At 38.1% G+C, this 26,523-nt stretch overlaps 1 protein-coding gene across 5 annotated transcripts in view; it reads left to right on the top strand.

Moving 5' to 3' along the window:
* LOC308178967 (uncharacterized protein) overlaps positions 1 to 26,523 on the top strand; it is a 308,966-nt gene that overhangs the window by 102,755 nt on the left and 179,688 nt on the right. For all 5 annotated transcript variants that reach the window (XR_013940072.1, XR_013940073.1, XM_080558284.1 and 2 more), the window contains exon 2: positions 3,053 to 3,154. Coding sequence is in view for 3 of the 5 variants with exons in the window: in XM_080558284.1 (XP_080414410.1) it covers positions 3,053 to 3,154 (102 nt within the window). In the remaining 2 variants the exon portion in view is untranslated. The remainder of the gene's footprint in view (positions 1 to 3,052; positions 3,155 to 26,523) is intronic.

Below are 26,523 nucleotides of genomic sequence, written 5' to 3'. Positions count from 1 at the left end.
GCTTGAAGAGAGAAAGTAATTTGCTTTGACCTAAGCAATAAATCTACAGGGCAGTAATGACCATCTCTTGACACTCGTCGTGACATTGATCAAGTGCACTGTCCCAAGCTTTTTCCCCTCTGAACCTTGAAGGGCTTCCTGGTTGTCTGTGCCACTGCTCAAGGTACGTTGTCAAAGATCAGCTGTAAACAGATGACTAAAAGGCATCTTCTAACTTAATGTGATTGCTTACCATGGTAATTAGGAATGTCATTCTTATTTCTGTGGAGAACACAAAGTTATGTGATCCTTAAAACAAACACACAGAAAACTGAAGGCTCAGCTAACCTCTAAGATCTGATCTGAGCAAATAAACAGGAAGGGACACAGAGGGATTCAATTAATGAAACTCCATCCTTAACTCACCTGTTCAGGACTGGGTTTTACAGCAAATATTGATTGCTGTTTGGAGAACTTAAAGCAAGAGAAGAAAAGCCAGAGAGAGCTGACACTTGACCTACAGAAGTCTTCTGAACTTTTCTTTTCTCTGCCTAGCGGAATGAAGTGATGGTTTCCTCTTGTGAAGAAACTGGGTGGGTTTGTTTTTAAACTCTCAAAGACATTTTAAGGTAAGAGATTATGTGAGAGGGGAAAAAAAAATTATTCAACATGCTGAAACATCAGGTTGCTAATTCTCACTCCCTCAATGTGTGAGCAAGGTAGTTTTCAAGCTTCCAGGGCACAGTTATTTGTTAACGGGTGAAGTATTCAAAAGCATCAGTCAATTGAATTTCTGAATATTTAAAACAAACAAATAAATAAAATTAGCTTTGTAGTTTCAGCTTTTACATAATGCCCTCTGGAGCACTTATTTCTAGAAATGGCCTTTGAGAGTGGAGGGAAATATGGAAGAGCTGGTTTCCGCCTCTTGACATTACTGCATAGCTCCAGGTCCATCTCCATTCCCTCTCTGGGGGGTGGTGGATTTTTTTTTAGCTTCCCCCAGGTTTAGATTATATTTTCTCCTCTTTGTAGGGACTCAGTAATCAGTGTTCAGGCTTACAGTTCAGTCTTGATGGGAAGTCAACACCCTGTGCCTAAACTGAGTCCTTTCTCCTGGACTTTTTTTTTTCTTCCTTTTTTTAATGTGTTTGAATGAGTTTCTTCTGCAAACTGAGCTTTTTCGCTGGACACCCAGTTTAAACATATAGCAAGGCATGGGAACATTTAACTGTATAAACTCTGTGTAGATTTAGAAGAATTGTTTCTCAGTGGTGCTTTTGGTATTCTAGTCTATCTTTAAAAGATGTTCAGATAAATAGGGTTACTTTTTTTTTTTTTAAATGTTGGTTGAATGATTTTTCTCCCAGCTCTGACTTGTCCTCTTTCACATCAGTGCTTTGCCAGACCATGTTGTAACCCTGTGCAGATAATGTTTTATCATGAAATGCTGACAGACCCTTCATCCTGGCTGTGCTTGTATCTGCTGCTGCACTCTGAAATGCTGCTGTTATTAAACCTGCAGCAGGAATGCATAATTAGCCTCCAAAACAATCCTGCCCCTGGAATGGTATTACCTTCCTGGAAAACATGAAATAGAAAGAACTTGTCCTTCTTTGTAGATTGTCTTTCAGAAAAAATGGCATCCTAAATTGTTTTACATACACAGGAGCCATAAGCTTTTGACGTTAGCTCTTCTAATGAAATGCTTGAAAGTAGCACTTTATTGGCATTCTGGTGGAAATCAAATCGAGTCTGAATCAAAGAACATGAGTCTAATGCAATTCTTCCTTTCAGGCATGTCAGACTGAGGCATCAGGAAGCAAAATTAAAGCTTGTCTGCTGGTCCTCAGTGTGCACGGGTATGCAGACAGGATCTCTCCTCAGATGTGTAAAGAGCAACTTGCTTGAGAGAGAGGTAGCAAGTGAAAATCCTTGTTGTGAGGACCAGAGAAGTCAGTTTGCTCTCCTGCTCTGGGCTTCAGAGCCATTCTTTCATGGTCCCTGTAAAGAACCAGCACCATCAGGCAGGTTCACAAAGTGCAGGGTGGCTGTACTTCCTAGCAGTAATAAGGGGAAAATGGTCAAAAGCTATACGCATTTGTTATTTAAATGTATTATTTAATGCTAATTTTTGCTTCATGTAATGAGTTGGCATGATGAAAAAAATCTCCTGAAAGGCTGTGTAGTTTGATTCATAACTAACATCACCATGATGTAGGGATATGTGCAGAGGGGGAAGACAGTGTAATATGTCTTTGTTTTGTGCCGAAATTAAAATAATGCTGCTGTGAAATGCTGAAAAACTTTCTGAAGCTGCTCAAGAGTGGATTTCAAGGAGCTATAATGGGTATATCCTGATAGCCTTCGTAATCATCAATGTAAGACAAATCTGTCCTGAAAAAAGGCTTTGAAATAAAATAACAACAAACTATCCTTCAGAAGCATGTTAATAGCCAGACAGTGCTCTGTAGGCTTGATTACAAGATGCTTTAAGATGCTCATAAAGTTCAAGCAGTAGCTTGTCAAAGTGAATTTTCCTCCATGGGTATTACAGGTAAAAGCTTATTGTTTCTGTATGGAAATGTTATTTTCTTCATCTTCACTAATGTTTTTTTGGGGAGGAAACTTGGTAAACAAACTCTTTACAGAAGAGGAGCTACAGCATGTGGGCTAGGCAGAATGATAATGAATAATTCAGTATGATGGATGAATGAAATGATGGATGGGGAGAGCTGAAATTGTTAGTGATGTTTTACCTGCCATTGCCACATACTTAGATGTCTCCAGTGCTAAGTGGGATAGCAAATGTTGGCAAGCTATGTTTCCTTGATCAGGACTCTACAGGTCTAGAACAAAAGCTACATCGGGTTTTTATTTTTATTTTTCCCTTCACCGTGATGTCTAATCTCTTCCCATTCCCTTGCATTTGACACAAACAAGGATGTCTTTCAGTTACAGGACACTGGTCTGTGTGCTTGAGCTCTGGCCATTTTTTCAGTACATAACATCAAACAAAAATGGGTGTACAGCAGTCACAGAAACATCAAATACTTTTTTTTTTTTTTTTAAGGTGGTAGAAGAGTTGCATCCCGTGAAGGCATTTGTCTGGAAACAAGGAACGTCCACCATCCTCCAAATGTCCCATTGGCCTTCTACTAGGCTGGTAGAACAGGTATGTGTGGAGCATGATTTGCTTATCTGTTTTTTTTTTTTTGAGTCATCTGGGTTTTCAAACACATCTGATCTAGTGCACTGGACACTGGAAGATGTCAGAAGCGGTGATCACTATCACCACCTCCATCACTGTCAGCACATCCCCCTTTCTGCTCCAGATTCTCCTTGTATTTTGGGATGGTATCATATGGTGGCTATTCTGCAATATCTAAAGAACTTTCAGAAATGTAAATGAAGTGTCTAACATGCTTAAGTACCAAGAGCGTGGTTCAAATCCTGCTAGGGCCATATTTTTTTGTTATTAACAGTTGCTGTCACAATAAGGTCACCCGAAAACAGCATCTTTAAACTCACTTAAACTGAGAGCAAGAGAAAAAAGTTATTGATTTTTCACTAACATGGTTTAATGTATTTTGAAAGATACTGGAGGACTTTAGCTAAGATTTCTTCATATTTGCTAGATTTTTACTGAAATATACCTTTTTTTTTTTTTTGGTGTGTAATTCAGGAAGAGTATTACAACTAGCTAAGAACTTCCCTATACATCAAACTCAACATTTTCTTAGAACTTTTTATCGTGCAATCTTTTGTACTGTTAGAAGTTTAGCTCTAATCTTCCATGGGTGGAAAAAATACCTATTTAAATCAGTTGATCTCTCAAAGTGATCAGATGTGACTGTAACTTGACTACCTGAGAAACAGTCCTCAGTAGACGGTGGACCTCAATTCTCTGTCTGTCAGAAACCTGGGGTTTAACTCAGCTGGCATGGCAGGCTTTGGCTCAATTTTGTGCTTTCCTGTAGTGATAAAATCCCTCCATGAGTCCATGATACCACATTATCATGATGTTCAAAGATGTCTGGTAAACTAAAAAGCATTGTTTTTTTTTTTCTTTCAATCCTACATACTTGTCCTATTCTCCACCTATAGGGTAATACTTTGCCTAAAAGAGGTGACTTAGAGACCATGGGGAGACATTTTGTTATTTAACATATCTGTGTGGTACTGACTCAGTATATGAATTCCCTTGTTTACTTCTGATATCGCTCAATTGTCTGATCAGTGTTTCCTGTTCGGTCTTCGTCAATATGAATTATAGATTTGAGATTTGTTTTTCTTCAGATAGCCTCGAAGCCATTTTATTTTTCTGCCATGTGTCTGTTGTCATGATTGCTCATTTTCACTGTATACACTTCAACAATGTAATTAATAAGTAAACAATATATTTTTATTGTCTGAAGTATAAGGAACTTCAAACATTTCCAATTTGATGTTAATTCAGATTAAGGGGTAGAGGAGGAGAATATGACTAGTTAAAAAGAAAGCATTTGAATATTTGCAGCCTGTTCTTCAAAAAGAAGCATCAATAACACTTTCAGGTTTTGCTCCACAATAAATCATTTTGAAAGGAGCATTATTGAGGAAATTGTGATTAGACATAACAGGAAAAAGCAGAGATTCTCTGTGTAAATATCTGTCTTGTGTTATTTATTTCTCTAGCCCTATTTTTCTGTGATTCATGGCTGTTGTTAATAGGATTTCTGAACATTTAATAGAAGATATTTTTATAGTTCTGCTATCCTTCTGCACTGAGTAGTGTCTAATCTGTGCGTGCTCCCAGTGAGACCATAGAATATAGCTGTATTCACCATAGCACAGCAAAACAGGCCTTTCTTTGTGAACTTACTGGTACCTTGGCTAGGGGAATTATTTTATGATAGCTTTTACTTAAGAATACAGAATAAAGTACCTCTTTTTAATTAAACCAATACAAGATTTAACAACAGAATGTAATCTTGGCAGCGTAATTATTGCCAGTGAGAGTGCTAGCTATTAAACAACTAAATATTTTACTTAGTGCAAGCAGTGTGGCTAAGTAAGCTCTGTGTTTCCAGGAAATGCTGGAGCTCACCCAGGTGCAGCTGCAGTGCTGAAGGTCAAGTGACTTGACATGCTTGGGCAAAGCAGTGATTCCTAAAAACCATTCCCAAAGTTCCTTCATATGGTTCTGGAGAGAAGCTTTCGTGAAGAGAATTCAGGGTTCAGGCCATTTGAGCATTTGACCTGTAGTCAATAAAAGGCTTCCTGACTTTTCTTCAGGATAAAGTCAGGCTATCTCCAAGCCTGGAATTGCCATATTATGCTACTACCTTTGAGTTATGGGGAAAAAGAACAGTTTTCATGATGCCCTTGTTGCATTCAGATTACCAAAAATCAGTACTTTGGATATCATTCTGAAGTCATAAAGATTGCAATTAAAAGTGAACAAAATCGTGGATCTTAAGACATTCATAGAGGTCTTAAGAAACAGAGCAAGCTTACCAATATTGCTTCTGCCTGTTAATAGTATCAGTTGAATGAGTTTAATTTGAAATGTATGCTGGTCAGAAAACGCAATACATCTGAGATAGATCTGAAATTAACGTGCAAAACTATTTCAAAAAACTCATTCAAACTGGCCTTGTCTGAGTTTTTTTTTGCTATGTCTAATTAAAATAGCTGGCCATGTTTGTGTATTCATTTTTTGTATCCTGAGAAACAAACAAAAATAATAAAAACTGCTGAAAAATCACTCGGCTCAGCAAAAGCATGGGTAGATGAAGGAACCTGTCATAATGTTGTTGTCATTGTCTTAGCCCAAGATATGTTGATGACTGCTTTGTTCTGCTGTCAAACACTTTCTGCAAATACTGCACAGCAAAACGTTGAGAGAAAACAAGCTATGTTCAGATACTCTAATGAAATGTGAATGGAAGATGCAAGCTCCTTGCAGTCTGTTCTGACAGTTAAAATAATAGAAAAGTTTATATCTGCTTTGAAAAACAGTGCATGCTGTGCGTTAGATGACTTAAAATTTCTAAGCAGGATGTTGCAGAGGGAACATCAGTGCTTATGATTATCTGAGGCAGGGAAGTACACGCTAACCTCAGTGACATGCCACTCGATTCAAACTGAAGAAACACGTACTAGTTGTAACTCCTTAGTGCTTTTCCCACTGCTCCACCCAGCTCTTGCCCCTGTTTCTTTCTGGTAACTACAAGAAATTGCTTGGCAGCACAATTGTGTAATTCTGACGTACTGCTGCTGATCAAAACCACTTGTGTTTTACTAATCAAAGCCACACAACCCATCAAGTAGATTATATTTTACCCATCTGAAATCTTTGGAGGAGTTATGGTGGCAGATATTAAACCTGCTGAGGATTAATTCTACAGCTAATAAAAACAAACAAGAAGAAAACCATCAGCCTGGGGCTCCCATACATCTACATTAATAGACAATGCGAGCTCTTCATGTCTGTGGGAAGATCTCTGTTAATATTAGATGTATGTATAAATGGCTACAGGCCACACTACTAAACTTCCTCTGAAGGGGCTGCATTCCTCTTCTAAAGCGCTGGCATCCAGCTGAGCACGGCGTGAAGTAAGAGGAAGGATGGTACTGTGCCAGGCAGGAGAATTAACACTCCTTAACGTATTGCCTGCAGATGATGTGCTAACTTGGCTCTGAGGTTTCATGGTGTGGGTTTTTTCCTTTCTTTTTTTTTTTTCCCCCCTTGTTAACAGTGGGAGCTGAGTGCACTAACTTCCTGAGGTACTTTTCTAGAACGAGGTGGGAAAGGACAGAAGTTAGCAAGAGGAGCAGAGAGGGAAGAAGGGACAGGGGGACCATAACCTCAGATCAGGGAGAGGAAGGCTTCTGGAGGTGAAAGCAGGGATGAAAGCAGTTTCCATCATACTCTGCAACAACAAAAAAACAAACAAACAAACAAAAACAAAACAAAACATGAGCAATTCATCTGTTTTCTGAGGTCATTTGGGTAAAAGTAACAGACTCAAATGTGTAATGGTGAAACTTTTATTTGCCCAACTTGCATAGACAGAACTCACTGGTTTATAAGTCTTTTGACAGCCACTCAAAGACTCTTAAGAGAAGTAATTTCAGGCTAAATGGTCAGTTATGAGGAGAGTGTTTAGAGTCCTGCACAATGCAGATAAAACTTTACTGCTGGATAGGGACTATCCTGTTTGCCTGAATGAAGAGCACTGAATGGCTGGTCAGTAGCTCATCAGAAATGCAGTGTTGGCCTCAGGCACTGAGGTAAAACTTGTACCTGCAACTGTCCTGTCAGAAAATGTCTGGATTTTGGAAAGAAACTCCTAGAAAACTGGAAAGGGAAAAAGGAATTAGGGGCTTGTATGTGGTTTCTTTTATTTTAAAAATCTTTTGGCTCATCCAGTTAGGTAAGCAACCTGATGTGGTAATTCCTTGTTACACTGGGAGAGGTGAAAGGAAAGAGTGAGCCATGTCCCAGGGTCGAGGTGGGTGCTCTGCCGGGACAAACATGGTTAGGACAGTGAACAAGCCATGAGCAATGGGCTACCAAGTCCTTCCTGCTGAGCATGAGATGTTGCCCAGGTATACTCCTACCCTTTTGGCTCCATCAGTCCTGTAAGTTTGAGGTCTGTTGTTGCCAGGCTGACCTGGTGCTCAGGCATACAGCTTCCTCCAAAGGCTAAAAGTGTGGTCATGCTTCACGATCACAGGAAGCTGAGTGGGTTGGAGCAAGCTGTTTTGCTAACATGCTAACTTCTTTTAGATTGCTCAGTGAGCATTTTATGGTAACTTTTGTCAGGTAGTGGGACTGGTAGACTATTCATTCCAAATTGTGCAGCATGACTAACAGCGAAGTTATAGTTTGTTATCTAGATGTATTACAGCCTACAACTGGCTTAATGAAATCTCTCCACAGTAAAAACACATCAAGGCAGCAGGAGTAACATTTCAGGTCGTGGATTGTCCAAATAAATGATTTTCCTTACAAAACTGTTGAAGTCTAGGGTTGAACGCAGCTTCAGCACTGAAAAAACAATGTGTCCTCAACCAGCATGTGGAACCCCTGTAGTTTGTGATGCTGGACATGCTGCCACCACCATGGGACACATGGCAGGCAGAGCCTGCTCACCTCTGTGAGAGTTACTATGCTGTGGGCAACGAGAGAGCAAATACTTGAAATTTCTTTTCAGTTTGAGTTCACAGTACAGGCATGAAATTGAAGTGTTATGAGGTTTGCAAATAAGCTACAAGTCATTTCAAGGGGTTACAGATCAGCCAGTAGATTTTACAGAGCTATGAATATTATTCTCTTTAGAGCCATTTAAAAAGAAAAAAATCTGTATATTTCATTTGTAAAAATATTTGCAGTAAAGATCTGTGTACTTAAATAATTCTGTTTCATGAGGACATAAACCCTGCGTTCTGTAGAAACCCAAAGAAATGTTTATGAACTGCCATGCTCTCATGACCCTTCAGTGGGCAGAGCCATAGGATGTGGGGGAAATGAAACCAATAAACTTCACCAGCAATTAAAGGGGTTTTGCAGAATCATTCTTAAGCCCTTTAAAAATCATAGAGATTTAAATGACTATTATTAGAATTGTGTGAGGATTTTAAAATTTCATTTAGATTTGTTAACTTAATATTCTCTAGGATTCTCTTCATTCAGTTTGCAGTATATGCTCAGAGTCAAACCAGAGACTTTCCAGAGTTATTTCATGCTGCTTATATTCTGGAAGAGGTTAAATTTTTGAATGTTCTGTAGTTTAGGGGGAAAAAAATAGCCAGTATAAGTACTGTCCTGAAAGCAATAGCATTTGATTTGTAATAAAGTACATTGTATAAAAGTTTTTGTATTACTGGTTTCAAACTCTTAGGTTAGTGACTATTCAGCTCATCTTTACTGCTCTATAGGGAAAGATAAATTACAATTGAAGTATTTTGATTTCTGGTGTTTGTACAGTCTGAGCATGTATACTTCGAGTACAGCATTTGTGCTGCATGTTACTAATGTTCTCACAAAAAAAAAAATCTGAGAGAGATGAATAAAATTTCCTTTGTTTTTATATTTGCATATTTTTGTCAATATTTTTTTCTATAGAAGTTCATGATTCAGTGGTCTGGCAGAACTTTTTTTGTCTTTTTAATCTATCCACGAAATAAATTTAACATTCTGATTTGAAGAAAAAAGTTCACACATCTCAGTAACACTTCCACCTTGTGAACAAGGTCTTAGGTTTAAATCTGTCCACAGTTTAAAATGCTATCACGTTTTGTTTTAAGGACAGAAAGCACGTTATCTGAGTTTCCTGTATCCCAGGAAGCTGGGAGTTGTCTACCCACAAACAGATCCTGAAATAATGGGAGGCAGACTTCATACAGCTGTGAGTTGTGGTGCCTTCCTTTAACTGATTGTTAGTTCACCTGTATATGAACAGAGACAGACATCTCCAGAATACAATTACTCCCATCCAAAAGAACCAGTACAAATCACCCTCTCAATTTGTTTCTCCCTCCATTGACTATAGAGTGTCTTTCTTTTTCAATATACGCTTCCCTCTTAAGTGCTCATAGTAAAGTGAATGAATTAATCTTTGTACACCTAAAGTAGATTGTGCAGATAATCACACATCACTGCAAATCTTATTAGAATTATTTACTGTAGTTGCTGCTTTGTGCTTGCTGTGCAAACCACTAAGTTAGCATCAATAAGTTGCACCAAGGTAGCAAAGTTGCCTTTCTTATTTTAAATCTCCATGTTTAGTCTTTTGGATGTTGGTCCTCTTCTTGTGCTGTTTCTCCACAACATGAATTTCAACCAAATTTCCAAGGATTATTAGACCCTCTTAATGTAATGTTGAGAATCCCAGTTTGAAACATGGAGATGGGGTGTAGTGTTGGCATTGTTTAATATGCTCACTTGCTCTCTGACTGTACTTAAGCTGCCTGATTTTGAAGCTTGACGTGAGTGTGTATGTTCAGAAAATGACACCACATACAGCAGTGTGAATAGCTGCTGACTTTTCTCAGCTGAATGTTTGCTTTGGTTCCTCAGATTAATTTTCCAAACTCCTTCTGAACTACATATTTTAAGAAAGGCCTAAATGTACTCTAAATCTTCTATGATATTACTCTATCTACCTTTGTTTGTTCTTGTTACTCATCCCCAGTTAGTAAATTGTCCTCAAATAACATCGATCTTCACTCAGCCTTAATCTTGCTGTTAGTCAAGGAAAGCTAAAAAGAGTATTTATGAACATGTTCTCTGCAAACACTGTTTTCTGAAACTGCAAGTGACACAAAGAAGTTGTGATCCACTCTAGGGAGATGAACACAGGACTTTGATGAAATACAGAGACTTGCACTTTAATGGATTCCTCAGGAAAGAACACTTCACAATCAGGGTTCTTTTATCCTGCAATGGTGACAGAGGAAATGGGATCATGGGATTTTCAGTATAATACGATACAGCAACTGTTTTATTTCCAAACCTTTAGACTATGCACAAAATATTCTGAAGGCATTTCACATGCATTTTGAATATGTTATGAGATCAGGGTGCCACAAAGTTTTTGTGAGATACAATAATTGGCAGGTTACAGTATGAAATGTTTATTGGCCCTGTCTTGAACATACATATGTGAAAATTCTGCAGAGAAATGCTCAGAAAGAAAGGAAAAGGTCTCCATGAGATTATTTTTTTTTTCCCTTCTCTAGCAAGATTTCATTGAAATCGATCAGGCTTGAAGAAGTCAGGGTTGTGCTCTGCGATCAATAGTGCCCTTATGTGTCATAAATGGTGCCGTGTGTTTATGATGTCTTAACGTGAGATCATGTGTTTGCTTTCCCAAGTTCTCTTTCATGAAACGAAAGCAGCGTCCATACTGAGAAAACAGGCAGACAGGGAAGGTATGTGCTAGTCTGTGTCCACAGGGCATACACACCTGACCTTTGCTCTAGGATGGGCAGATATATCGTCTGGTCAGAAAAAAGAAAAAAAAAAAAAGATTAAGTGGTCCAAGGAATTGTAATATAAAACATAGACTTGCTGCTACTTGCGTTTGTCATCAGCTTGTGCCTTACGCTAAATTAAGAATTAAAACCTTCCCCTCTGCTGGATTGACTACCTTCTATGCTTTATTTGGACTGACATATGCTTAAAGCTTGTGTCTACATTTTTTTCTCAACATTAGACTTTTAAATATGCATAAATTTTCTTTAAAGGTAGTGAAAAGAATAATACTAAAAGAATAAAAGTCTGCAGTGTTTACAGTATATGTCTCAATCATTCATGAAATGGTTTATACTTCTTTTGTTATTCAGTTAAATTATACTTCCAAAATGAAGCATCCACTGAACAAGCTAAAAAAATGGTTGAGATAATGTATAAATTTTTAACTTAAATTTTTCCTTTTGTGTCAAAGCTGATGTTACATATCTGCAACCTGAATTGTGAGACTTCTTGGATAGTAGATTCCAGGATGCTGTTCCTAAGGAAATTGTTTCACCCAAAGACTTGCTGATATAATCACCTGTCTTTTTTAACTGAGTATATTAACACTGATGACTGCATCTTGCAAAATCAGCTTTTAAAGAATCATCATTTAAAAAAAAAAAAGTACTATCTGATTCAGAGGCAGTGCAGAAAGCTTGTTTCTTACAAAACCCTGTGGTGTCTGTTACTGTGTATGGATGGATGCAATTTCCGATAAATTCTCTTCAATCACTTTTCTTTCAGAAATCATTGTGAAGGCTTCATAAAGATACATTTTTGAAGTAGAGGAGTTGAAAACAGTGCTGCCAAATAATTGAAATCCTCCCTGATCCATTTAAAATCTATTTAAATTGGGACTATTTGAAGGTCATCTAAATCATCAAAGAGCATTGTAGACTTCCAACTGCTTCTTTTCGGTTGACACATATTCTGAATATACCATTAACAAGTAAGAAGTCTAATCCTTGATTTAAAGAAATGAAATCTGGAAAAGCAGATCTCTTCCCCCTATGTCCATTATAGTACTTGTTTTTGATTTCTTAAAATCACTTGAATACTAAAAATTCTTCTGTTTGGATTTTGAAATGAGTAACTGCATATCTAAAATACATCTAAGTTATTCCTGGTTTTGTACTTTATTATAATAAAAGCCTACTTGCAAAGACTTCATACTTCCAAGACTAGTTGGGTATAAGTTTGGGCTTTCCATAGGTGAGTGTTCATGATTGCACATTATGCCCATTTCCCATAGACGGGGAAGTGATGGTTGTTATTCTCTTTTTAGAAAATACTTTTTCTATTATTTTATTTTCCCTATGGATTTTTGTATAAATTCTTTGGTATGTTCTCAAATAATGCTGTAGTCCTGAAATGAAGGAAGGAGGGGGATGAGGATAATCCCCCTCTGTGGTTAAAAATAGAGCTAAGTTTGTGTTTTGCCATAGAAAGCCTTATCATGGGAGCTTTTCTTTTATTTTTCTTACAATTTTTCCTTAAAGATTCTTGACAGAGTTTCCCAAATATTTTAAATGTTCAGTTGTTAAAGTGATACCAAGGTTAAGTGGAAAAATAAAGGAGCAGTTTGTGTAGCAGGTAGATTACAAAAATAGCTACATAAACGGCCCCTTTAGGATCAATGTGGGACTGATTCAGGTCTTCTGCAGTGGCTGAGCATTTCTTCATTGCCTTGAATCATGAATATATTTTTGTGCGACAAAAAAAAAGTACCCCATCTAAACTTGTGATATTAAAATATTTAGCCATCGAGAATGGCTTTTTTATTTAACCTTTGAAGCGTATATATGAAGTATGTTTTTAAAATAAATTGAATATCTCTTAATTATTTGTGTTCCAGTAACACCAGGTAGGAACAGTCCCTTTCATTTTACATAGCTGGACACAGAAAATGAAAGTGGGGTCTCTTTCAAAACTTTAAAATGCCTTCCATAGTAAAGCAAAAGGACTGAATAAAAGCAGACCCTTCGCACAAATTTGGAGTTTGCTGCTGACTCTCCCGTGCCAGTTTCTTCAGGGAGAGCAGAACAGATAGGCTTTAATCCATTTCCTGAGGATTAGTGCACTAAAGCTAGTTATGAACCTGGAGTAAATTCACTTTCTAGTGGAGACGTTGGCTGCTGAGCTCCTTTCCCTACCACAACTCTGATCTTTTGCTAGTGAGGCGCTGACCTGGCAATTCACCGAGCTGCAGCTCAGCGATGAGCTTTAGTCTTCACACCCTCCCTGGACTTTCAGGTGCTGCATTTTGGCAATATCCGCCAACTACTCCATGTTTGCTCCCCAAATTCTTGCCACAGGCAACCTCACTGAAGTCAAAGAAATATTTTGTTGGTTCTGATGGTTTGAGGGTTAGGTTTCAATTCTTCAGAATTTTAGAAATAAATCTAACAGAACAGGTCTTAAATGCGAGATTGTAACTTTTTAGACTCACAGCTCTTGTGAGAGGAGAACAACTCTAGGGGGAGCTGGGACATCTGAGAAGAATAAATGAGAAGGTGCAAGTTAATGACTCTTCAAGGTTAGTGGAGCTGTTTTCTAGCATTAGCAATCTCTATTGTGGTTGCTGAAGGTTTCTGTCCCGCAGGGAGGAATTAAGCTGGAGGAAGCTCCTAGAATGTAAATTTCGGGATCTGGAGTTTTGCATGTAAATGTTTCATTACTGTTTGCCCCACCAGGTCATCAGCAGACACTGCTGGGTCAGGATGTATGTCTTTTCCTTCGCTTCTCTTTCTTCATATTTACTCTTATTTCATCCAACCAGATTTACGCTATCAATGCGGCTTGACAAGATAGCTTTCCTCAGCAATCTAAAATGCTAACAGCTTTTCTACTGTGTTATGTCTAAATGAAAATTCATATGAAAACATGATTAAAAAAGGGAGTGCTAAAGAAGTCACAGTTAATTTATACTCTGCAGGCATGGCCGTAACACCTGATGAGATGTTGCTAACTACATTCAAATGACACTGCTGTAGTTTGAAAAGAAATTCATGCACTTTAGCAGCTCTTGACAATGGCTGTTTAACAACCCGACTAATCAGAAGTGGATTACAGCAACAAAACTAATGAACCACTAAAAGCCTTTAATGAATAATGGAGGATTTTTCATTCTCTTATGTTCTTATGTTTATTCATTTAAAAACAGTTTGTGTAAGAATTGAAATCACATCTGTAAATTTGATACTGGATTTATTTAAATGCTGTATTGGTATGGACATTTAATTTTAAGGTTCTTTAGTCTCTGTTTTCCCATAAACAAGACTAGACCCCAGGTGCAAGTCTCTTCAGTCTGCATTCTGTTTATATGACATATATTTTCTACTTTTGCATATAAAAGAAATATTTGAAGCTGCGTGTGCATTAGGCTTCAGATTTAGAATACATATAATTGCACCTAAAGCAACAAATTTGAATAAGTAATCAAGCAGGTGTGTTTTTTCCATAGGATTTCTGTGCTGTGATTTCTGGGCTTGGGTCTCTAGGGGAAGTTACAGTGAACTAAAAAGTTTTTAGTCCTGGTTTCCAAACCACTCTAAATTTAGTGTTAGATACAGGAATATAGTAACGTAAAATGCAAACGCTGGCTGCTTTCTCAATTTCTGACTTCTGTCTTTAACCGCAGTTTGGCAGATGTGACAGAGCTATATAATTTTTTCTGCCTTGTGAATCTGGAGGTCTGTTTGTCCTCATTGGCTGTATGAATTTTCAACTGGGAAAAACATCCTGGATGACACCTCTGCCAACTGTTCTGGCTGTAGCACTGGTATCGGCTCCCTGCCAAGTTGAGCTCCCTCTTTGCCTTTCCCTATGCTCCATTACAAAGCTTTATTATCCTTTTGATTTCCCTGCCTTCATTTCCTTAGGATAGGTAATTTCATAAATTGGCCTCTGCAATATGAATGAGTACAAATCTAAAAATTACTGAACTCAACCAGGAGTGATTGGAGAAAGTATTCTGGACTTCTTGCTGATGTATGTGTAGTAATAGTATTTCTGGATATTTTCTTTTTGCTCTTCTGGATTTTCTCACTGAACATCTAAAAACAGGTGGAAGTTTAAATCTTAAGGGAAAGAACAGAATGCTACAGACAACCAATCCAAATGCTGAAATAAGTTTCAATGAACACGTGTTATTAATAGATATATAATTAATTTCGCCATCTTCAGGTAGCCAAACTTTTTTTCTAGATTATTTACAAAGGAAATGGATTCCAACAGTAAGGCCAAGCAGTTGGGTTATGAGACTCATGTCTTCAGTCAAAGCAATCTTTGTCTGTTATACATACAGAGCAATAATCCAGAGCAGCAATTAGTAAGTAAAACATGTAAAACATTCACACACATACTGAAACTGCAAGTGGTACAGAGAGGATTAATACAAATAGTTACATTTACATAACTGAGTATTTTAGGTCAGTCTTTTTTCTTTTGGTGCTAATATCAGTTTGGAAGCTGCTGGGATACAAATTTTAGAAATAACCAATGCAAGTGCATATACGTTTTCAGAATTGACATGTCAATGTTAGACTCCAGAGATTTCAGTGTACATTGTGTCAAAAATTTCTATTCAGCAGCAAAGACACAGTCATTTTTAAATATTGAGGATAGAGATTTGAAACACCGTATCAAATAAAAACAATTTATTTTTGGAGTCAGATTCAATTAGCAAATGACTTTTTGTTCAAGAGACAATTGCATCAAATTGTCATTGTGAGTGTATTCTTTGCTCTACCTTAGCTCCACAACTGTGCTTGCTGCTATTGATGTTTTGCTGTATACTTTTACATATGATTACTGAGGTAGACTGATTAGTTTTTTCCCTGATTTTTCTTTTTTTTTTTTCCTCGAGCAGGGGCAATCAGATGACTGTACTATTTTGTACATCTTCATTTAGATGTGATCTGTACAGATCTGATCTGTGGAGTCTCTAATTATGACTAAAATAATTAATGTGTTTATTATTTGCTTTTCTATTGCAAAGGGAGCTATTTTTACCTGTCCGTGTCTGGGATTACATTATAAAAAAAGGATCACAGTGAGAAAAAAATCTTAATTACTGCTGGTGAAGCTATGCCAAGTTATACTAGCACAAGTACTTTTGATCATATTTCTCTTACTTTAGAATAAGGCAGCATGCAGTTATGTGTGTTGTATTTGTTCACGTGTACACAGAGCATTGTCTGAACTGTCTTAAATACTGCAATCTAATCCCAGAAAGAAGCCAGAATCTGACTTAAATATCTGATTCCATGCAAATATCCATCTGATACGCAGAGCTACCATAAAGATGATAACCACTTAAACCTTCAGAATGAGACTTACATGGAAGTTAATGGTTCGTAGCATTGAAATGCTTTTTTGCACGTGGTTGAATCACCCTGAGCAGCTGAAATGCTGATCACATTCCCCGTCTGATGGAAGGACTGTTGCTGACTGTGAAGTTGACTAATAAGCTAGCAGATGTTGATACTGAAAGAATTATTTGATCTAAAGAGCAACACCAATTGGTTTCCCCAGTCTTTTTATTTCTTATGTCATGCTGAGATAAATATGGAGATGATGCCTAAATAATATCTTTCTAATGGAGAACAGATGACGGCGTACCTCAAAACAGAAACACGTTTTGTAATCCTGCCGGACACTGTTTCTCTGTTTCGTTTAATGTCTTGGTGCCTGAGGCACTCTGCTGGAGTCAAACTTATTCTGCAAAAACCCCAAACAAAATCCATACCTACAAGTTCTTGCACCTCTACTGCAACTCTTCAGTGGGTTGTACTATAAGTAGTATAATTTTTCTCTTCACGCTCAACTCAGGAACTCTCTCAGACTATCCCCCAAGCTCTGCAGGTTTATGTAACTTTTTCCTGATGGCTGTGAGTGGGCAAGTGTGCTGTTAGAGTTCTGGTTAAACTACATGTATGCCAGGGAAAAATGCCTTATGTAAAGCCCTGTCCCACGAAGCACGTGGACATGCAGTATTTGCAGGAGGCTGTGATCCCTGTGCAGGAATGCTGAAGCATTTCAGAGCCGTGTGGGCACACAAGCACTGATGAGGTTTGCCTCTAGCCTCTGAGGTTTAATGTTGAGCACAACTTCTCAGATCTTCTCCTGGCCTAGATCTAGAGAGGCGTCTTTCTTGGGGTATGTGTGTCTCGGTCCCAATTAATCATGACTTCTGATATCGCATGACAGTTTTGTTCAGGATTTTGTACTGCTTAATGCATTTACCATTTCCAGTGCACCATATTTTTCTGGTCACCTTCTTTCTTGTTCATCTCACTCTTTGAAAGAGAGCTTTCTTGCCTGCCAGACCCCCCCCTTCCTTTGAGCCTTCCCCACTGCTGTCTAATACCTTTTGTTCAGGTTTGCGTTAGTTTGTCTAGGAAGCCAAATATTTTATTTATTCTGAATTTTTCCCCTGGGATTTTTTTTCCTTTTGAACCAAGTGTAACACATTATTTCAAAGGAACTCCAAAAAGATCAGCGGCTGAATAGTGCTGCATATTTTATATGAATTTTAAACAGTGTCCCTGGTCTGCACAGGGAGAATGATTCAATCATTTGTATAACTTAGCTGAAGTATGTCATATCCGCATCTAATGGGGACATAACTTGCACGCAGCAAAGAGTAAAAGCTGGTTGTATGTCTGATAGTCTACTCACATTTATGTTACTGGCAATTCCTACTTTACACTAATAGGCAAGTGTCAAGAGCAGAGTAAATACAGATTCATCTTTGCTTGCTTGGAACCCATTGTAAAATCTGGACAAGCATTTACAATAAGCCACTCCAGGCTTTTCTTCTCAGCATTACTGAGAACAATTGGCTATGAATAAATGCCCTATTACTAGACAGGGTACTGAGCTGAAATATTAAGTCCTATCAAATCCTTGCCATCTTTTCTAAAATACCTATCAAAATTTTATTTAAATTAGCAAGCTCAGATCAGAGAGGAAAAGAAACTGGTAGTGAAGTAATCATACATGAGAGTGAGAGCCTGGCAATCCACTTCAATGTCCTGTGATGCTTTGGAAAAAGTCAGGGTTCTTTTTATTGGGAATGCTCCATTAGCCATATATTTGGTGATTAAGTGGACGTGTCTGGTATTTATTCTTTATAAACACACCATATTGGGTTTAATTTAATGTCTTATTATTTTCTATAAAAGACAAAATATTATAAGAAGTGTCAGCTTTCCATTTCACCTGCAAAACCTGTACAATTACGGGAACGTATGTCTTAACTGCTCTGATTTCTCTTTTCCTAATGTCATCAGTAGACTTTTTGACTTTCTGCAACTGACTTATCTTCAGAGGTGTTATTTCTGTTTTTGTTCTCTATTGTCAATTCATACATACAGTACCAGATAGCTCTTTCAGTATCCTTCAGTTAGAAGAAAGGAAATATTTAACTTATATTTAAAATTTAAAAACCCTTACCTTTTTTTTAAAGGAAATATTTAATTATTTTTTCTTCTATTATGTGATTGCTGGATACCAGGATAGGGAAACAGGGAAGGAGAAAGTCAGCTCATGGCACTGATCTGCTATGTAGATCTTTTCTAATCTCGATTTATCTGAACTCTTTAGGTATAAGTCCAGTGCACTGCTATCTTAAAATATCCAGGACAGCTCTAAATAAGCTAGTTAAAATTTTAGAGAATGTCATCGTTCCAAGATTGTGTTTTTTCCAGATTAGATGCAACTTGTCTGGCAGAGCAGACTAATTGCTCAGGTAACAGTTAGCTTATTTCTGGTGCTTTAGCTGAGTTTTGTCCCAGCACGGTGCTGTTGGGACCATGTATTCCTCTTCATCTGTGAAGTGGGGGTAAGAGTTCTTCCCCGTTAGGACCTGTAAGAATAAATGCAGTGAATGCTGTAAGATGCTCTGTTAATATAATAATAGGAAAGATGCTCTGAATAGATTTTAATATGCTTATTGTAATATATAGCCACTTGTTATAAGAGCAATGGTGATAAAATAGCTAATAAAATCCAGACAGCTTCAAATAACTTTTGGACATATTTCCCAGTACACTTAGTTGGTAAGATCTGTGTGCAGATATGCCTGAAACGCTGACTGTGGTGTAGATCCACAGTAGCTTGATTGAAATCAATAAATGTGATTTACATTATTATTGTTATTGCAAGTTTTCACATCTCACACAAATAATTTAATTAATTGATGACTACAATCTAATCCATTAGTTTTAGCAATGATATTGTTTATTGCCAATTGAAAGCAGAATGGTTATTTTAAAAACAATCCAATATCAGAATCATAAAAAGACGAAAGGATTCATTCTGGCTTATATTTGATCTTTCTTCTTTATTCAATAGAATGCTATATAAATGTTAATGTTGAACAGGTGGAAGTCAAAGCACAAGGACATATGGATGTTGTGTACTGAGCTCTGTTCCTGGAGCTCGAGAGCTGCATCGCAGCCGTGACAGCAAATCTGGCTGCTTGTTAGAGGTGTTGAGACTCTCCAATGACACTTAGTCTTCAGAGAAATAGGTGCCATCTTCTAAGAAGTCGGGCAGAGTCGTCTGCTGATGTCTTGCCTTTCTGATTCTGTTCCACAGACTTGAGTCTACCTGCCTGTGTCTGTGATTTGCTAGATAAAAGCCCAGCGGGTGACAGAGGACTTGCTTCTGTCACTGGCACCTGGTGCAGTTGTCGATCAGTCCCTGAGAAATGCGTGCACAGTGGCAATAGTAGAGAGTAGCTGCAAGCACATCTCTGTGTGTGCGAGAAGGCTCCTGCATAGATAAGGGGCCTTTTAGAAGAGCTTCAGGGTGCACTGAAAGCCAAAGGTGTAGTCTGTCCTCCAGCCTCCAGGACCCTACTGTCTGCTCCTGGAGGCTCTCTGATTGTCCCAAGCTCTTTGCCACCTCCAGCTTCTGTTTTCTTAATCTCTGTGAAATCAGACTGATTGCTGATCGAACAAATTAATTTCATAATGGTTCCACCACAGCTTCTTGCATGCAAAATTGGGTGTCACTATATTAATACGGAACACATTGTGATAACGGTATAAAAGCATCTGAGAAATAAGAGAATAACTGTAATTTCAATTACTTTGAAATGGCCGTACTGTTTCTAATTAGCTAATTGCAGCCTGAATATAATTAGGAGAAATGGTAAAGCTTGAAATGCTTATTGGAAGATCCCCATTATGGACAGAAATATTCTTGAATAAATTGTATTAACAGTTGGTCAGAAAGGTGGACCTGACAATGCGATGTTATCTACCCTTCCCATACCAACTGAGATAATTGCAGTAATTGCGCAGTTCATTTTCATACAAAGAGTAGAAACTACTTGAAATCAGTTTAATCCAGAAGAAACAATATGTTCCTCATATAGCAACAAAGCATTTTAGGCAAGCAACATCTATTTCATCAAAAACTTGTACAGAAAGTGTTTTGATGTAGCTGCCAGATGGATGCAATGAAGAACCCATCATTTGCTAGCCTATAAAGACAGCAGATATTTAAGGGAAAACTAAATCTACATGGGGATGTGCTGTAAAAGTAATATTTCTACATAAGATAATGTTTACAGATCAGCTTAGTTCCAGAGAGAACAAATCCTGATTTTTTTGAATGGAATCAGAGAACGTGGAAGGCAGTGACAGGAAGAAACCATGCCAGTATTTAAGCAAGAACCGAAGGATTTTTTTTTTTTTTTTGGTATCCCAGTGTAATAATCTATACATCAAAAAGTGTTTCACTAGAAAGAAAACAAGTTCTGGTGCAAATGAAGAAGAATTACTGTTACAGTGAGAGAGATAAGCAAAATGAGAACTTCTCCTTCTGTCTGTACCTACCTCTTCCTTCTGCATCTACAGTTTGGCCTTCATCCACATTAACTCTGCCATGCCAGCATTAGTCAACTGCTTTGAAGGAGAGCAGCATGAGGAAACCACTTGGATATAAATATAAGCATATGGCATGTAGTCTTCAAAATTGTTCTAAAAAACGGTGATAATTGTGACAAGTTACTTTACAAGTGAGTGAGAAGACAACGAATTAGTTCAATTCATTGGTTTGAGAAGTATGTCATAGTTATTTGTAACTGCACCGTATATAAGCTAGTAATTATCCTATGGTATTTCTTACTCTCCCATATGCTTAAGAGCAATTAATTTAACATATAATTACATACAGACATCACTGAAAGAATAGAGATTTCTCTTTTTAATTTGTTTTAAATTGGCAGTGTTTATTCTGTATTTCCCATTTTAGATTTTCCTCTGAGAAGTTTTAACTGAAAATACTGCTTCATATTTATGAGGCATCGCTTCTTCCTCTGACAGACGGCTGAGGAGAGTGTGCTACTTTATTGGTTTTGAGAGATGAAATATGGAATAAGCGCTGGTTAATCCTTGAGCTTCCAATCTGACCTCTGCTCAATTGCTAGATGTCAGCAAGTTATAATATATAATATGGCCACATTAGACAAATTCATCAAACAAGCCAAGTTGACTAATAAAAGGACAAGTTCTTCTTTACACAAATCAAATTCTGAACCCATGGAAAGCATTGAAGACCTTGGGAAGGATTGCACGGTGAAAAAAACAGCTTATTTTGATTTCTGCTCGGGGGACAAGTATAACAGCCTCGGGACTTCAGCAGGAGCTACTTGTAGGAGTTGCTGATGTATGGTGTTTGTATACATCAGTAATATGTCTGTATACTGATGTATTACTGATGTCTGGGAGGGGAAAAGTAGAGCAAGATAACTAGATTTTAGCTATTAATTTTGAAGAACATCTGTCCAGGTATCTACGTTGGGAATAATGTGCATTACATCTGTTTGGTGGATCTTCAGAGAACAAAGTGGGGTGACAGTCTTAAAACTGTTGGAGTTTGGACAACATTCAGTTCTGGCACACATGGTTAGAGTTGTTAATTGTTGGTACAAAAGTCTTTTGGAGATTGAAGATCTCCTTGAAACATTAGCTTCAATGGAAAGATAACAGCTTTACCACAATTATTTTGGGAGGAATTCTGTGATTTCTCAGATAGCCAGGTCAGTGCCAGTGACAGCCGGGAGGGCTGATGCTCTCGTAAGAGTGAGGGAATGAACGTGGCCTCTGGAAAACTCTGAAGGGAAACTTTTACATTTTTCTGGTAAATAGAGTTAGAACCAAGTTTAAGAGTGTCAGTTTCTCTGAGCTGAAGAAAAAAGGTAATTGGGTAATTCAACTGGTTTCAGATTTTCTTACTGGCTCAGGTCTTAAACCTTTTAAGTGAAACTGGAACAGCTTGATGGTTTTGCAGGAAACCTAAATGAAACATGTTGATCCAGTCTGACTTAAGCATGAAATTGTGTCTCTTGAGCATTGTAAATAAAATCTCAGACCCATAGAAAAAGAAGAGAATTCTCATAAGTTAGCACAAAGCAAAAGCAAATTTTGCCTGTTTTAAGATTTGGATAAATGATATTCTAGCTACTTATCCATTTCAAAGAAAACAGCCTTCCAGTAATTTGATTTCAAGAAAAGTGCTAAAATTGCATAGGTCTGACAAATTAAGATTGCATTATATGGGTAGTGATGTCTTTGCATTTTGCTTTGTTCAGGTCTCTGCAATCTTTTATATGCACAAAACTCAATCCACAGCCAGTCTCCATCTAGAGAAATTCTGGTATTCCATTTCCTAGCTGCATTAGCATGAATGGCTGGTGCTCGTACAGACCGTACAAGGACTCACTGTCCTTGGCAATATTAAATGTTTCCTTTTTTCATATAGATGGGCATATTTTTTTTCCCCAGTGTATTAAGTGAAAATAGTCTTATCTTCAAAATTAGGCTTTTCTCCAAAATTTTAAACAGTTTTTCTTGAGACTTCTGTGGTTGTCAGCTACCATTTTAAGAAACTCCAGGGGCAGATGACCTAGGGAATTTGCTTATTAGTTTGCTATCCTGTTCAAAGTTACTAAAGAGGGACGTAAAATAGGGTAGCTTTGAGGATTATTGAATTGATGGGAATATCAATTTTCACTTGTTGCACTTCTTACTTCTCTAAGAGCACATTAATATGATATGTATGGACCTGACATGTTAGAATACTATTTCTATTATTATTATTATTATTTGAAAGTGATATGAAAATTCTCCAAAAGCTGTGCTCCTTTTACTTCAGAAAATTTTCAGAAGATTTGACTTAGATTTGATATTTAGCCTCTGGATAAAATCTAACTGTAATAATATCAGGGGTATACATTTAAACACATTGAAATTAGGCTTTCACAAAGAGCTCCTCTACTACTACAAAAGACTTTCTCACTCACATGACAAAAGGAAATAAGATGATGATACCTGACAGGTAAAGGGTTATCAGTATAATGGCTGTTCATCTTTAACTGCATACTCTGTTAGCACACTTAATTAACAAGCAACCAATCTGATTTTTCTGGCTTGAGCAGAGCAAAAGGGAAAAAAAAATCCCAATATTTTCTGAAAACTTAAGAGTATTTTCAACTTTTCTCAGTCTCACTGTCCCAGCTAGTGTTTTCATGCTGAAAAACAAACAAACAAACATCTTAGACCGAACTGCATTTAGCATTTCCTTTCTGCAAGGAGGACGGATGCTGACCTCCTTTTCTAACCTCAATTGCAGGAGCTGAGCTGCAGCCAGGTTTTACCTGAAATATTGCTGAACCCCATGGAAAGGGAGGCAGGCAGAACGGGTGGGAGCCCTATGCTGGAAGTGTGGGTTTTGGGGAGAAAGAGGTGGGAAATACAGAAGAGGGGAGCACGAGCTCCTCCCTTGGGCACTGAGGAGGGCTGGGGAGGATTTGCAACCTGTGCAACCACAGCCTGCCAGCAGCTGCTTTCACCTTCAGCGTTCTTTCTTATTTCCCAGCTGTGAGAAAAGCGCAGTAGTCCTTTGTTGATAAGGAAGAGACTCATGGGACTTCTGGAGTCATTTCTCTTATTTTTAACCCATGTTTCCCAATCCTGCTTGGAGAGAAGTTGCTAGACTCCATCAGAAGCTTTTCAGGTGAGGAACACACGCCTGAATTTTGTCATACATGAAGTAAAATATATGACTTCTGAAGGCTTCCTTCCCTAATCTTGAGTTCTCTTTTGAGAAGCTCAGACTATTCTGTTTTATAACAGTATATATTTTAGGTTCTTCTGAATTTTTCTTTTGTTATTGATGCCTTCTTTGTCTTCTCCTGCACTGATAGTAACTGTCAGGCAGACCCAGGCCTGTATTGGTTCTGTTAACTTCAGCTCAAGTCTTTACTCTCTGGCCTGATGTGCTTGCTGTTATTTTAATGAAAAATACTTCATTTTGGTGGAACATCTGTCTGTATTGATTTTTGCAGCCACTTATTTCCTGAGGTTTTATCCATTCTTGTGTGTGAGTTGCACACTGTGCAGGAGCAGTCCTTAATCCTCAGATCTCCTCCAACTCCAGTAGAGTTGCCAGAAGAACTAACCACCAGCCATAGGAATTTCATAAAACAGCCCTAAAGCGGCAGGCAGTGATTGTGTGCTAAGCTCTGTCATTCACCTGGACTTCGTTAGGGAGCATGGACCGTTTCATTGTCTTTTCTTGGCAATGAAAGGGCTTCAAGCATGCAAATGTTGCACTAAAAGTTGTGGGTGCTGTAAGATTGCTCAGTAACTTTAATAATAACTACCATAGGGGGAAAAAAGAAAAGAGGCGATTGTTTTCTTCTCTTGTATGAGCCCATTTCTATCCTGAGCAAATCAAAAGTGGTCTTAATGACATTAATTCCCTGCCTTCTGTATTTAAAACAGAGGTTGAAGGAGCCAGAAAACTGATAATCCAAAACTCTCAAATAGATGCTGAACACTAACCCCAAATCTAATAATCTAATACTAACAATAGGCATTTAAAATAATAATAATAATAAATCGCTTCTGGAACTCTGCAGTCTGCAGAACTCATTGAGTTGCTACAACTACAAAAATGGGGAGCGGTTTAGTGCTTTGTCATGTAGATTTGGTGTTTTCCATCAAGTATTACACAGCTAAAATCTGTAAATCCCTATAGTCTCTCCATTTTTTTTTATTTGTAATTGTCTGGCACTTAATGCCTTGTCTTATGACTTTAAAACCAGGAGCAGAGCAGTTTCAGTGAGAAAGCTATATTAAAATCATGGCCTATTCATATTCTACAGTAATATAACTACATGAAAGAACTCCATTAGGTGAACGCTCTCAGGTGCTTGCTGTTACCAGGCATCTCAGCTTGGCTAAGCCAGAAAATAGCAAAGACCAAACCAGAAAATCTATCACGAAGAGCAGAGGGGTTTCCTGGCAGAGCACAAGCACATGTGAGCCAGAATCCCTAAAAACAAAGTGAAGATTTATAACGTCTTCACCGGCAGTTCTCTCCGAGCAGTAGAGTGAAGGCTCCCCCACATCACCAGAGGCATGATTAATACCTAGTTAAGAAAGAAATGTTGTGTGCCCAGCAATTGTAGGGGGAGCACTGCACAGGATTAAGGGCTTCACACACTTGTGGTAGGGTCCATATTTCACCGTGCTCTGCTCCTGCCCCTCCTGCACTTGGGGACTGCAGTGAGGTGGTAACAGAGGAACCCGTATTGATGGGTTTGTTTTGTTTGCCCAATTTTTCAGTTCACAACCAAATTTCAAGTTAAATGCTGTACTGACGTGCATTGTCTAAGCAAATTTTTAATCTGTGTGAAACTTTCTGATTTGATTTGTAAGCAGGTGTAGCCTGTCTTTTTTCTCATATGTGATTACAGGAGCAAATTCCACCTAGTTCACTGATAAATATTTTTGATAAGAAAAATATGCCAGATTTGAGTCTCTCCAAAGAAGGTAGCTGTCTGAATAGCCACCTGTCGATTTCTGCTATAAGGAAATTCCTCCTATGGGATGAAAGCATTTGTATAGCAAGAATTAGGGAGAGGGATGGGTCTTGGTGCCTTGCCTAACTCCCGTTGGGAGATGGCCCTGTAGAAGAAACTTGACAATCTGCATCACTCTGATCTCCAACTTTCAGGAGCAGTTGGTTTGTGTTGGTGGAGCACTCCTGCTGCCTCTCTGCAGGGCAGGGGAAGAATCCCTTGTTCGTGTCTTGCAGCTGTATGAAGCAGGAAAGTGGATTTTTCTTGTTGCTGGGTGTCATAAATGTTTTGTCATAAATAGCGGTGGATAGTGGATTCTTAGGGCCCTTAAACTTATCTGTAAAATGTCTGACAGTGCTGTCAAGCCTGGAAAAGCTTTCCCAGGTTTGGGGTACTGTTAACTGCAGGTTAACATGTTCTCTATGTATTCTTCAGCCTCACTGCCCATTTTCTGCAGACAAACGGTGTCGTGGTGTCCTAGAAGCAGAAGGTAATTTAGCAGGATTTCATGAGTAATTTTTTTCAATAGTTCAGAGCAAACAAACTGAAGTCAGCAGCCACAAATCACAGCAGCAATGTTTGCTAGCTGGTGAGGTAGCCTTATTTTGCAGGCTGCTGGTAAATCTCTCGGAAGTTTCCTCTGCAACCAGCT

This window comes from Anser brachyrhynchus (assembly GCF_964034855.1).
Source record: "Anser brachyrhynchus genome assembly, chromosome: 16".
Lineage (NCBI taxonomy): Eukaryota > Metazoa > Chordata > Aves > Anseriformes > Anatidae > Anser > Anser brachyrhynchus.
The sequence above is the reverse complement of the archived record's forward strand: the minus strand, read 5'-3'. Positions and strand labels throughout refer to the sequence as shown.